The following is a 13470-nucleotide window of genomic DNA, read 5'->3' as shown; positions in this document are numbered from 1 at the left end:
TTGCGAACTCTGACTTGTGTTTGCTCTGTTCATGTATGAATGTTGTGGTTGTTTTGTATGTCACTGGTTCTATGTGCAAACTGTATCCATCTGATGGGTTATTTTGCGTGAAATATATGTTTTTGATGTCTTTGTGAGTGTTGTATGAAGGTCAATTTGATATTGTTCCTCTCCTTATTGTAAATGTGCTTATTTTTTGATGTGTCATCAATAAGTCTGTGTGAGTGTATCAGTGTGAACGTCTTAATGTGTGTTTTAAGTTGTATACTGTAAGTGTTTTATGTCTTCCATATACATGTGTGCCTAGTGAATGGGCAAAATTAGTATTATTTCCTTTACATGTATTTTTTCGTGAGCTTCACTGCTTTGTTTTTCTGTATTTATGTCTTTCAATCAGAGGGGTCAGGCAATCACAGGCACATTGTTCATTTTTCACTCTTGCCCATTCCCCTTATTTTTTTCATTTCTGAATCTCTTTCTTTCACCACCATTGCCTCATCTACTAACATGGAGAGAGAGGACTGTCAAACTCATTCATCAACAAATTCATGGCACATCCCATGTTGTATTTTGTGTGGTGTCACCAAAAATAGACTCATAACACAATACTAGTGGCTTCAGGCCCTGATATAAGCACACACACTAACAATACACACCTGATCATGTATCTCATTTACTACATCAAGTTATTTTAGTTGAATTCAGGATTAGATTATAATGATATAGTTAAAGCTCTAATTGTATTTGCTGTAGCTTATATATTTCAGCTTTAAACTCCCAGCGTACTGACGGATATAATCCAGCATTTATTGTGAAGCCAAAGGCCAGCATTTGTGATTGGGGCCCCTGAACTTTGAAGTATTCTGACAAAGCAGGTACCTCTTCTGTTGTGACTCAAATAAACAAGAAATTATCATTTTAACCTTTATTTAATTCTTTACTCATCATTTTCTGTGTCCTTGTAGTACAATACAATATAACAATAATAATAAAAAAAGATATATAGACATTCATGATTACTAGTTTCTACAGACCATAGGCAGGAGATGAGAGGCTGAGAGAGAAAAAAGAAAGTAGGACAAGAGGTCTTTCTGGCTGCTTGGTGTCACAAATATCTCCTGCACTCTCAGCAGAACTTAACAGCAGCACTGCCAACCATGAATCAAGTTACACCTTGCACTCTGCACAGTTTTCTCATCATTATACAGTATACATATACAGTCAGTCTCTTTCCCTCTGTCTGCACGCACACATGCTCATGCAGAAGCAGAATCGCCTTCTCTTCTTGCTCGTCTCTACATACTGTATGCCCCACCACGTCTCCAATTTCATCCTCTGGTTAATGTTCCTCCTGGTGTCCTTCAGTGTGACAGTCATAGTACCACTCACACTTTACCTACATTGCCATTCATTATTTTTTTTACATAGACTACGACATAATTTCCAGGGTAGCTGGTCATTTTCAGAATAATTCATTCAGTGTGATCAGGTTACAAGACAGATACAATGCAGATTCTGTGTATATTTACAGAGTAAAAATGCACTTTTTAACATAGTCTTTAACTGGATTTTTATTTCTTTTTGTGCATAATGCACAAAAAACAAAACATTCCTGCTGCTGTGACATTGTGCGCTATCGTGCCAGTTCTGCCTTTACAAAAAAGAATATATATTGTTATAAAGGGTGTTCAAGACAGTTGTAGGAGTGACCTGAGTCCACAGCACATTAGCAATTTGCAGTTTTACGAACTGAAATGAAATACTTGTATTAAACTTATGTTTGAGGCAGCAACCATGTGACTTTCACAATGGAAAATGTTTTTGCATAAATATAAGCAATACTATAGGTTATGTGTTCATATAGCTGTGTTATATTGGATGCATTATAATAAATATATTGTTATGTGTCAGTTGGAGAGCAAGCAGCTGTGTGGAGTGAGCTGATGGGTGCGTTCACTTGTGTGTGTGGAGAGAATGAGATTGCCTGCGTGCATGCTATCCAGCCTGACTACAATATTAACCTGCCTGTTTTTTGAGTGAGTTTGAATGCATGCATATCTGAGTGTGAGTGTATGTGTGAGATAGTATGAGACAGAGAGTGTGTTTATGGCATGTGTGTGTATGTCCCTGCCGGACAGGTGTGTGTCCCAGCCCCAGGTTGGGAGCAGAGGCAGTAATTCCTGTCCGTCTCCCTGCAGGTGGCAGCCAGCAGAGCAGCATCAGTCACCGCTTGGTCCAAACCTCAGTGTCAGTCTCTCTCAGTCCGTCTGGCTGTGTCTGTTGCTGCTGCCGCTGCTGCTCTCACCGTCAGCGCTGGCTGATCGAGCTTGACAAACCCTCTTCTAAAAGCTGCCCTTGCTCTGTTGTCTTAAGCTCCTTGCACCTGTATTCCAGCCCCTATTGTCTTGGCCCTCCCCTCTCTCCTTTTTCCACTCCTTTCCCATTTGTCCCTTCTGCCTCCTCTACTCCTCCCCTAAATGCCCAGCTCCTGGGCAGGGGCACTTACCCCCTCCCAGGGTTCCGATGCTGTGGGGGGGAGGTGGGGAGCGAGGCGGGGGGGCCGGGTGTCAGTGTGCCTCTCTCTGTCTCGCTCCAGGTTATGGGCTCGCGCAGGAAGAGCTTCTCTCACCGGCCTCCATGCAGTACAGCCTGCCCTCCCCGCTGGGTTCTGAGCCTTACTGGCAGGAAGTCTCCAGTCTGGATTGTGCACCCATTGCCACCACAGAAGAAGACACCCTCATGGAGATGTCTGATGTGCAGGTGTGGCCCTCAGGCAACAGCCCCTCCTTGGTGCCTGTGGAGGACTCCTCGCTGGAGTGCAGCAATGCTGATGATTCAGAAGGTCTGCTGGGGCTGCCGTACGGAAGTCTGGGTCGGCCGGCTAGTCAGGCCAGCGCAGCCAGCGGAGGGGGTGGGGTGCTGAGTGGTTCCATTGAGCTACCCGAAGACGATTCAGAGATGGGCGTTGACTCGCTCAGCACTGCCACGCCAGCCTCACTTGGGGGCACCATCGCTGGGATCAATCTTAACGGGCTGAACAATGGTCAGGGGTCAGAGGCAAGTTCGGAGGCATCAGCATTCACCAATACGACTGGTGGAGATGGAGCTGGAGGAGGAGGAGTAGGAGGAGGAGGAGGGGGAGGAGGAGGAGGGACGGGCTCAGTGGAAGGGCTTTCTCTTGTTGCAGGACAGCAAAGGGTGTATGCTCGGCTGAGTGAGTCACCTGGTCTGAGCTGTGTTGCAGATCGGAATGGAGACAGGTGAGTCTGACCTCTGACTGCATCTCAGGTGACAGTGCAAAGTCACAATCACACCAACAAAGCAGAACTGATAAATAGATCTGTGCTAACATCCCATTAATCTTTATTGCATGTCAGTGGTGATCTGGATTCTTTTTTGAACATTTCTTGCAGAGGAAGTGACACTAAGGGGTTATGATAAGTTATTTTACTTTTCTTAGATTTAGCATGTACACTATGTGTACCACCTCCACATTGATCTGTTCTTTCCTTCCAGGTCAGGTAATGGTGGAAACGGAGGTGGTGGAGGCTCTTTCCTTTCCTACCTGCAGGAACAGACAGGCCCGGGATGGATCCCTGTCACCGACCCTACACAAGCCTGGGTGGGTAGTCAGCCTAAACCCAGGCAGGCCATGGACACCATGATGTCATCAGTATGTAATGCTGTGGATGGAGACCAGTCCCATGTGTCCCAGGAGGCCTTGCTTCAGCCTGTGAGGGACATGGGGCATTCAGAGATCTTACGGGGGCACTTCAGAGGTACCCAGCCCTTTGAGAAGGGATTGGGCTTCCCTCATAGGGTACCAGAGCTGAGGGCCTGGGACGATGTGCGCCTGAAGGGCCAGGTGAGTGTGTTGCTCCTCTCATGCAAAGAGGAAGGTTTTTCTCTATGACAAGTAATCAGTTATACAGATATTACACTTTGTCTGGAATGATAAATGTTGCATTGGCTTTAACTGTTGTGATGCAAAGCCAGCCAACTTATTTCAACATTTAACATATCACCACATTCATGATAGCATTATTATTGCTAATAAGCTAATGGGGTGACCTGAATGTGTGTACCAGATTTTATGACAAACCACAATATCAACCTTATGGTGGTCCTTGAGGAAAGGTTTGGTGATCACTAAAGTTTGTAGGATCCATCCTCCGAGGACTGTGATTGTCTGTACAAAATTCCATGGCAATCCATCAAAGAGTTGTTTGGATATTTCAGTCTGGACAAAAGTTGTGGAACAACTAAAAAACCGACACAGTCAGCCCTAGAGCCACTCTTCTGGCGTGGCTGAATTTTTTTTTAAATACCATCGATGCAACCTGCCTTTGATGGTAAATGCTTATGTATAGTAAAAAAGTTAAACAGATCTGACCACAAGCAGAGGTGTCAGTAGTACTATTTTCAAACTGCCTCTCCTTGGGGTCAGACCTAAAGCTGAAATCTGCATTAGATTATTCATGATAGATGCTAGAAATATACTGCAAACAATGACACACACACACAAACACACAGAGACTAGGGCCCAAGATGGGCACAAACAGCATGTCCGGCCAAATATAGCAAGCATTCTCACTGTCCCACTCATGTTACACGATCCCCACCCCAGTCATTTCCACGTGTTAACTTTCTGGCACAGCACCACCACATCACACTGTAAAGGACAATCTCAGCAGTGAAAGTGTGTGAGAGCAGACATAGACTTGCTTTTAGGGCCATTGGGGGCTTGCTTTTGTATGTGGTTCATAGTGTTCAAGAAGGGGCCCTTTAGCTTGGCTCATTCTTACTTTAGCTTTTGTAGCATTTGGATGCAGTGGGTTGCAATGCTGCATAATTGTGATATGTTTTTTGAGGAAATGTGTCTACTAGGCTGTGTGGGTGAGAAATAGTAGAAAATTGTAGTTAAAGTAATAAGTACCTGAAGGGAAGGGAAGAGGAAGATGTAGTGCTCTTGCCCTGGCATACAGAACCAGACTGGGGTAGCCAGAGGTATTTAAAGCTCACCGATCACATGGTCAGAAAGAGAGAGAGGTGGGAATAGAAGCCTCCCAAGGTTGCTTTTGCTTGGATTTGATGTCATTTAGTGGGTACTCCTGACCTGACAGTGGGAAGGAGAAGGAATAGAGACCTGAGGAAAGGGCCCACTGCCACAGCACACTGAGGACGGACATGAACTGAAAGACAAACAACCGAACTGCAACTGAACCAGTGACAGAAGGCCGCAGCTGTTACCTTTTCTCTCAGCTGGCAGAAGTGCTGCGTGGGGAAACTGGAGTCACTGAAGGCAGCAGGAGTGTATTGTCGTGTTCAGTTGTGTTGATTTGCCGGGGATCAAAGTGGGGCAATGTGGGCCCTGGTGACAGAGCTCCTCTTCAGCTTCGTGCTGCTGGCTTTCCTAGTCATCAGCTGTCAGAATGTCCTCCACATAGCCAGTGGCTCTGTGCGGTCCGTGCTCACCTATATACACGTTCAGCTGGACCGCGAACTCGGTGAGGTTGAGGGAGTGGCTGATGAAGAGGAGAACGTCACCACCAGAGTGGTTCGCCGCAGAGTCATCCTCAAGGTACAAAAAGAGGGACAGAGGACAGGCAAGCAGACCTGTGGATTTACAGACAGGAAAACAACAATGACAGGAGAGAGAAGGAGAAAATTCAGTTTGATGAAAGGCTGAAGGATGCAGTGTATTAGATAAAATGCAGGAGTGGTGTAGGATATGGTCATGGTAATAAAGGTAAAAGATTTGACAGGGTACATGCGTGGAGTGGGTGTGACAAAAGTGGCAGTGAGGATTAACTAAGGGCACTGTACGTGAGGAAATGTTGTATATGATGATGACAAAAACTGAATCAAATAATAATAATAATTCATCCTCCAATAGATATAGTTATATTACCATCAAATAACTGCATGAATGTGGCTAAACTTATCTCCTGCTGTTACGGTTGTAAATAGATTGTCTTGGTGCTCAACAAGTTTGGACTCCAGTTCTATTAAAAAACCTGATGGCATTTTCTTCCTACTGTATTTCAGATACTGTTAACGCTAACACAAATGTTTACATATTTAGTTCAGATCTACACAGACTCCTCTGGTCTTTGGTCTCCCTTCTCCGGCTGTAGGAATGTCTTTGAGATTATAAATAGCTGTGTAGACACGCTTTAAATTATTAGGGGCTATACCAGCATTGTCACAAACCTTGTGAACTGTAATTATAAGTGTTGCTAAGAAACATTAGTGAACTCCATAAATCCCTACTGTTTGATTTATATGCTTGAACAAACATCCCTCTAACCCCTCACCCATCTGTTCATCTACTTCTCTGTGTTTGTAATTAGTGGAGGGGGTTTATGGCATGCAAATAATTACACTGCAGTGACAGCTATTTTAACATGCTTTAAGTCCACAATTTACTGGGTGCTAATTTTCTTTCCACCATCCAGAGTTTTTATCTAAGTTTTTATGCTTTGGAAAGTCATATCTTGTAGCACTTAAACTAAAATGTCCAGAACCTTCAAGAAGTGCAGTTTATGGTGTCTTACACAAGGTTACAAATGCTTTTCTGTGCACAGGGTGATGAGGTTGAAGATCTTCCTGGGGAGCAAGTAAGCGAAGAACAGTTTACGGACGAACATGGAAACATTGTCACAAAAAAGGTCAGCCATCACAACATGTTTTTATACTATATTTTTAAACTGGGGTCCAGTATTTGTTTCCCTTATGTCAGTGTCACAATACTCACTCAGCATCTCTCCACAGAATGATTATTAGAATAATAATAATAATCATTACACAGCTCATCAGCATTCATCACATACAACATTACACTATGGATATACTGTACCCACAATAAATAAATTGTTTTCATTTTTTAAGACAATAACTTTTTTCTCCATAACCATTTTCTTTATATTTCACCAACTCTGTCTTTTCACTGCCCTATTCCCACTCTCTGCTTCCATCCATCACTCTCTCCCACCCTCCTGTGTGCGTTTGTGATAGATTGTGCGTAAGGTTGTGCGCAGAGGGAAGGGTTCAGGTGAGGAGGGGGTTCAGGAGGTGAGCGTGGAGGGTTCTCTGCAGGACGCCAACGAACTGGAGGTTGATGCTGAGCAGTTCATGAGCTACGCCATCCTGGGCCGGGACAGCAGCAAGGTGGGCTTCTGATCTGCAGACAGCTCTCTGTTGGCTTGTGAGGCCTTGCGACACCTGGGGCTCCCGTTATTAGCTAGAAAGCGCAGGGAGCACTTACAGCCCAAATGGACAGAATCAGATCAGATGATACAGCTCAACACCATACATGTAGTAGCTAGTTTATAGTGAACAAGGGACTCTGTGTCGCAGTGAGCAGTCTCATCTCATTGTGGTTTCCTCAGACGTATCCCAACAGTTCCTGAGTAGCTTAACCTGCATGAGCTTCAGTATTACAGGCTGACAACACAGTTTGTGTGTCATGATCTTAAAAACAATAGCTCTGTTTTATCATGTGTCAGTCCTAAATCACTCGCGGATGGTTAATTGTATGATTGTTGACCTTCTGTTACATTAATCTCCACTCGAGTATTATTGCCTCCTGTTTATCTTCTGCATGCAGTAGGAACAAATAAGTCCACTTTGCTCTGGTGCTGTTATTGCTTTGGGTGAAGTGCTCACAGTTCACTGGCCCATTCAGGGTTTCATCATTTTAGTCATCACTAAGCCACATCTACACTTCACATGTTTGTTTCTTGCACATTAATGACTGAATGAATTGATTGTGGCTCCTTGCAGTGGCCATATTTTCCATTCTGTCCCTATCAGTTATCTCAATGGCTGACTCCTCTGTCTTTTTTTTGGCTTTCATTAAAGTTTATAGTCCTTCAACTGTGACTGTGTGCTGTATCACTCAACCCTGAAAGGCTCTCTGAATCAGAGCTGGGTCAAATATTATTTACAATCTTTTAACTTTTAAATAGCAGAGGACAGGGGTTTTAACACATTGTGACAATTCAGGACATTAGGGTTTCTTGCACTTATTGCTGTATTGTCTGATGTGGTTATATCCCATCCATCTAAATATTCAGTAATGAAATCAGAAATGTATTTGCAAATATTATTTGACACAGGTCTACTCTGAATTCCAAAGACTGTAGATGTTTCTGATGCCGTCTTATCTTCAACTGTCTTTCCAACTGCCACCCATCACTTCTGTCCTTGCTTGACTGTTTATACATAATTTCTTTGTTTTTTCCCCCTCTTTCTTCTCCCTTTACTTATTTGTTTCTCACTTTTCTATTACATCTCCTCTGTTGTTTTTCTTTGTGGCACTATTTCCTTCCTCTGTTCTTCCATTTCTGTTTTCCATCCTCATCTTTTTCTTCCTGTCACGTCTCCTTTATTTTACTGTCCCTTACTAACACCCCTCAACCTCTTGTTCTGCTCCTGTCAACCCACCTCTTCTCAATCCTCGCACCTCGTCTGCCGCCAACCCCTTCCCCCCTGTAGCCCGATACTGTGGATGTGAAGAAAGGTGCTCAGATAGTGAAATGTGCCAGTCTGCGGAGAGTTAAGCAGTGAGGCAGACAGAGTGCTGCGTCCCCGCAGGTACAGGACTGACCCACAGTGCCTCATCTGACCTGTGGGCTAGACCATTTAATCCAGTCTCTCTGGATTAAATGCATCTGAATGTACCTTTAATTCAATACTAATGATATGCAATGTGATGCTGGCACAGCAAAATGACACTTTAAGTTTAACAAATGGTTGAAATATAAATGACACACTTTGCCCACAAAGTCTAAAAATATGATAAAAATGTAATCTGGAAATGGAGTATTGTTTAAAATAGAATTGAGTTTCAGTCATTATTACATACTGCCTCTCCTCTATTCCTGTTGTGCTATGTGTCATTATATTTTGATGCAAATCCAAATGACAAATAAAGTCTGTCTAAGTCTATTAGGTGATATCAGGTGATATGGAGTAAGAAGACATATCCATATAAATCTGAGGTGATATTTAATGCCCCAGGAATTTTCTTTCAGTTTTTTACAACCTGAACAATATAAATTCAGGCTGCTTGCCTTTTTGCAAATGCTTTGTAATGTGAACTGCTGATGTATGGACTTATATTTGTGAATAACAGCAAATACACAACAATCATCATATTGGGTGATTCATTTATTTTAAATTAACTCATTCTTAGTGTGGTAATAATTTCTCTGCCACATGTAATTTATCTATATTTCTGTGTTCAAGGAGTCCTATTGTACACTCAGTATAATGCCATACAAATAGGCAGCACAAGTCTGATGCAAATAGATCAATAATGTTTAGCAATAAATTGTGTCAAGCCAGTTTATTTCTTCATGCATGCTGTGACAAGCTGGAAAAAGGGTTGGCACAATGTGCACTCAGCAAAACAACCGACCAAAAAGGATCTTGTAATGTGACAGCCCTCAAGGTCAAAGCTGTAAGGCCAGTTGTCCTGTAAATTGCTATCTGGAGCCACTGTGGTGTGTGTGTGTTTGTGCGTGCGTGCGTGCGTGTGTGTGTGTGTATGTGACTTGCCCTTTCTAACGTAAAGGCCATGACATTCCTGAGATTACTGGTATTTTAGGCGACTCACTACTGAATGTTAAACCACTTTTGCCAACCATTTTTGCTTGAATGCTTCTGCAGAACTAATGCTTTTGTTTAATAGTGTGTTAAAATGACTGCTGATAAGTAAAACAAGACAGGAATTTGGGTGATATGCATCAATTGAAAGAATTTGCAGAGATGGACAGTTTAGCCAATGCCATATTGAAGACATATAGCATACATACGGTATCTCTGACTCAAAAACACTCACATTTGCATTTACTTACTGCAGCTTGCATGTTCTTGCTCTAGACAGTTGTAGCAAGAAAATGTTTTAGCTTGTCTTAAATCAGCGTGTTTCCGTCTCTCCACAGAGCTCTCCACAGGATTCAACCCCTTCACCAAAACCATCCTACATGGACACATGACCAGCAGCAGCTGACAGGAGGAAGAACATACATAAAAAGGCAGACAGACAGAAATGAAGGGCAACAGACACCAACCACAGCGGCTCTGCCGACTATCAGCACGCACCAGAAGAGAAGGATACGGATTTACTTGTAGTTTTTATTACCTTTTTTTTTTTAAAGAAACCGTGGAAAAAAAACATCTACTACTAGACTAGAAGCATGATTTCGTATAAAACAAAAACCAAACACAAAAAAAAAAAAAAAAACTAGCAACCAAAACGTGCTTCCTGTTATCTGTATCAGCATGAGTGACTGCTGCCGCATGGCCTGTCTTTAACTACAAATACTGAGGGAATTCAAGGGAGGGTAAAAGGGTGGGGAGGGATGGGGAGGAGACACTACTGTGTGGGACAGGCATGCAATGTGGGGTATGGTCAATCACTGGCCCGTTTTCTAAACCAACAGGGGAAAGTGTATCAGTCAAAAAAGGGAGATTAAAATACTGAGAATTACATAATCTCTAGGCAACAGGTTACTCCCCCTCCTCCCTGCCACATTCTTCCAGCTAAGAGCATCACAAACTAGTTTTAAACCTGTCCCAGTGCTCTCAAAGTCCAGTAAAGCTACAATTATCACACAAGGATATCGGTGTTGTACATAATATCGTATGCACTAAAATGCTATACGTGACTGTGTGTTACGTGTGTTGTTTATGTTCTAAGATCCCTATGCGATGCCACTGATGCTGCTGTTTCAGGTACATAAGAATTTCCTCCCTGTTTTTCTCGTTTGGTTCGTTTGGTCTGAACCTATATATTATTCTATATATCTTGAGATCTTTGTGGGTACAAGAACATACAAATGTTGTGTCGCTCTGCCTGTTTTAAACGTCGGATTTTTGTGTGTCAGGTTGTTTGTTTCTTTGTGCTTTCCATGTGCTTTTGCCCTTTGCTTTTGACATGTCAAACTGTAGAGGGAAGACATATTGTAAGTCATTTACTGTACTGTGGCTTTTTGAGGTTTGGGAGGCAGGTTTCTGCACTGAACCTGCCTCCCCGACCTCCTCTCAGAGTGGTTTGCCTTGTGGAGAGGGTGACAATGAGATATATGGTGAGTGAAAGATTATCATGAGAGATTAACCTACTCTACCATCCCACTCGTCCGCCTTTTCTTGTCCCCAGTGTGCTGTATCCTTGTGAGGTTTTGTGTGAATCAGATGTCTGTCTGAGCCAAAATCTCAATAACCAGTCTTCACTCTAAATCTTGACTTTATTGCCCTACCTCCACCTCTCACCCCCTCACCCCTCCAGTCAGCCTCTCAGAGTAGATGTAGCAGTCCTGCCCTCCTCCAGCAGGGGGGGCAGGATCCCACCTTCAGCAGCGTCTGATTGACCTCATCATGCAGTATATTATACCACCACACATGAGGTGCACTTATACACCATGTCACCACCACCACCGCCACCAGAAGATGTCACTTGATGAGGGTAAAGTAGCTGAAATGCTGGAAATAATGTAGCACTGGTTTGACTGGGTAAAAGATAAAGAGTCAGCTGGAGAAAGGAAAGTGTCAAGTCGAGGGTCGAGGACGTGTTGAGCTTTGATGTTTGTCTCCTTGGCAATTCTTTGGAGTGTAGCAAAGACAGTCAGTCACCAATCACTGTGATGAGAAACTGTAATACCGACCCGCAACTGTGAGCCTGACCCTTCCCGAAGCGTGTATTTTGTTTCACTCCTTTTTTCTTTCTTTTTTTGTCTTTTTTTTATGATTTACTGTCTTAATTGTACTTCAGCAGAAGCAATAACTGCTTACAAAAGGAAAGGATTGTTTGTGTGAGTGTGTGTTTGAGTGTGACATAGAGAGAGAAAGAGAGAGGGAGGATTTAGGATCATAGTTCATGTTCTTTTCTAAGATTTTGATTTGTTAATCACAGCTTTAGGCTACTGCTCACTCCACACAGAAATGATGTCAGTACATTAGTATCCCACATTTTATCACTTTGACTCTCTAGAAAAGAAAACAGTGAAGTTTTACACTAAGATTGGGCAAACACTGGTATGACTTCAGACCAGTGCCCACTGTCTGTTTTTGTTACTCATCAGGGAATGTAGGTGTGTTTAGTCATAGTTTTTAAACCTTAAAGACATTCATATGCACCTTGAGAGAAATCCTACTGTATGTGTGTTTGTGTGTGTGATTTTAATATCACGTATTCAGTCCTGGATATTGGGACAATGTCAAAGTTGTGATAATATCACAGGAAGTTATATTGCAAATGGACAAAGAGCAGAGGCTCTCAGATTATACATGTAATTCTAACTCACGTATTTTTTAAAACTTTATTTACCTCAATAAGCGTGCCATCTCACATGATATCAATTACCTACATGCATTTCTTTCAAACATTATGTTAGACATTAAATGCTTTATTATGGAAAAATATGTAAGTCACAGAAACGTTGCAATAATCACCCATCAATAAGTGTTTGTTTAGTACGGCTACACAGCCAGAGATGATGAATGTAAGATCTTTGGTATACTATAAGTCTTGTTATAAAATAGTCATGTGTGTTGGCTCTGTACTTTAGTAGATGATAGGGTATTCACTCTGTTGTTTCAACTCAATATCTGCTGTTGATCATCAACATTCATCAACATACACAAAAATCATTTAACATGAGAGAGAAGACAGAGAAGCCTTTAAATGGGTTCTGGACACTTTAACAAATATCCCTTCATCAGATATGATTTCTATTTTATTATCTTTTTTAATAACCACAAAAAGTTGGATGTCAATAAAGATTACACATCAGTGTAATGGTGTATTAGCCCTTATGTTATAGCATACAGTTTGCTCTCTAAGGGCTCATAATTACGGTATGCTTGGGTTGCTTTCTGAAGCAGAGGCCGCTTATAAATCCACTGCTGATGTCAGGGTTAGAGGGGGGGTCCGATGAAAAGACAATAAGGGGGAGCACTATGAAGTTAGATGGAGTTGTGGGAAGACTCGGTGGCTCCGACGGCTAGTCTTTCAAGATGACAAGCATTTTTCCTCAACACAACCTTCCCCTAATTTCTACCCCCCTTTACCAAATATATAAGACTGAGCCGATTTTGAGGCTTCCACGCGGTGACAGTTTGAACGTGGTTTTGAAAAGAAGGAGTCCGAACACTGTGCAGAGGAAGGAGTGGTTACATCAGACAAAGTTCAGCTCTGCACTGAGGAACTACTGAGATGACACCATGCACCAAGTTCATGCAAAAATATTAACTGTTGCAAAAACTAGAGAACACATGTATATTCCTTTAGAATGGATTGAAGACATTATTAACGCAATAGCATATTACTCAATACTAAGGAATGCAACTGCGCACATGCACAGAAAATGTTTTTAACATAAAAGGCTATATATATATGAAATATATGAAAATATATATATATATATATTTACTTAGAATGCTATGCACCCTTACTTGTCAAAT

The 13470-nt window shown here is 42.3% G+C and overlaps 1 protein-coding gene across 4 annotated transcripts in view; it reads left to right on the top strand.

Moving 5' to 3' along the window:
* The window catches only part of ank1a (ankyrin 1, erythrocytic a), a 41849-nt gene extending 29044 nt beyond the window's left edge, over nucleotides 1-12805 (top strand). Inside the window, exons 39-44 of one of the 4 annotated variants that reach the window (XM_035657832.1) lie at nucleotides 2597-3260; nucleotides 3517-3865; nucleotides 6588-6671; nucleotides 7018-7170; nucleotides 8500-8598; nucleotides 9951-12805. In XM_035657832.1, the coding sequence (XP_035513725.1) occupies nucleotides 2597-3260; nucleotides 3517-3865; nucleotides 6588-6671; nucleotides 7018-7170; nucleotides 8500-8571 (1322 nt within the window). In that variant the 3' untranslated portion in view covers nucleotides 8572-8598; nucleotides 9951-12805. Of the gene's footprint in view, nucleotides 1-2596; nucleotides 3261-3516; nucleotides 3866-4731; nucleotides 5582-6587; nucleotides 6672-7017; nucleotides 7885-8499; nucleotides 8599-9950 lie in introns of those variants that run through there. The other 3 variants (XM_035657829.1, XM_035657830.1, XM_035657831.1) reach the window with 3 other exon arrangements.
* The last annotated feature ends 665 nt before the right edge of the window (nucleotides 12806-13470 follow it).

Source organism: Morone saxatilis, unplaced genomic scaffold, assembly GCF_004916995.1.
Source record: "Morone saxatilis isolate NCDOM2014 unplaced genomic scaffold, NCSU_SB_2.0 Contig16, whole genome shotgun sequence".
Classification (NCBI taxonomy): Eukaryota; Metazoa; Chordata; class Actinopteri; family Moronidae; genus Morone; species Morone saxatilis.
This window is presented reverse-complemented; position numbering and strand designations above follow the sequence as displayed.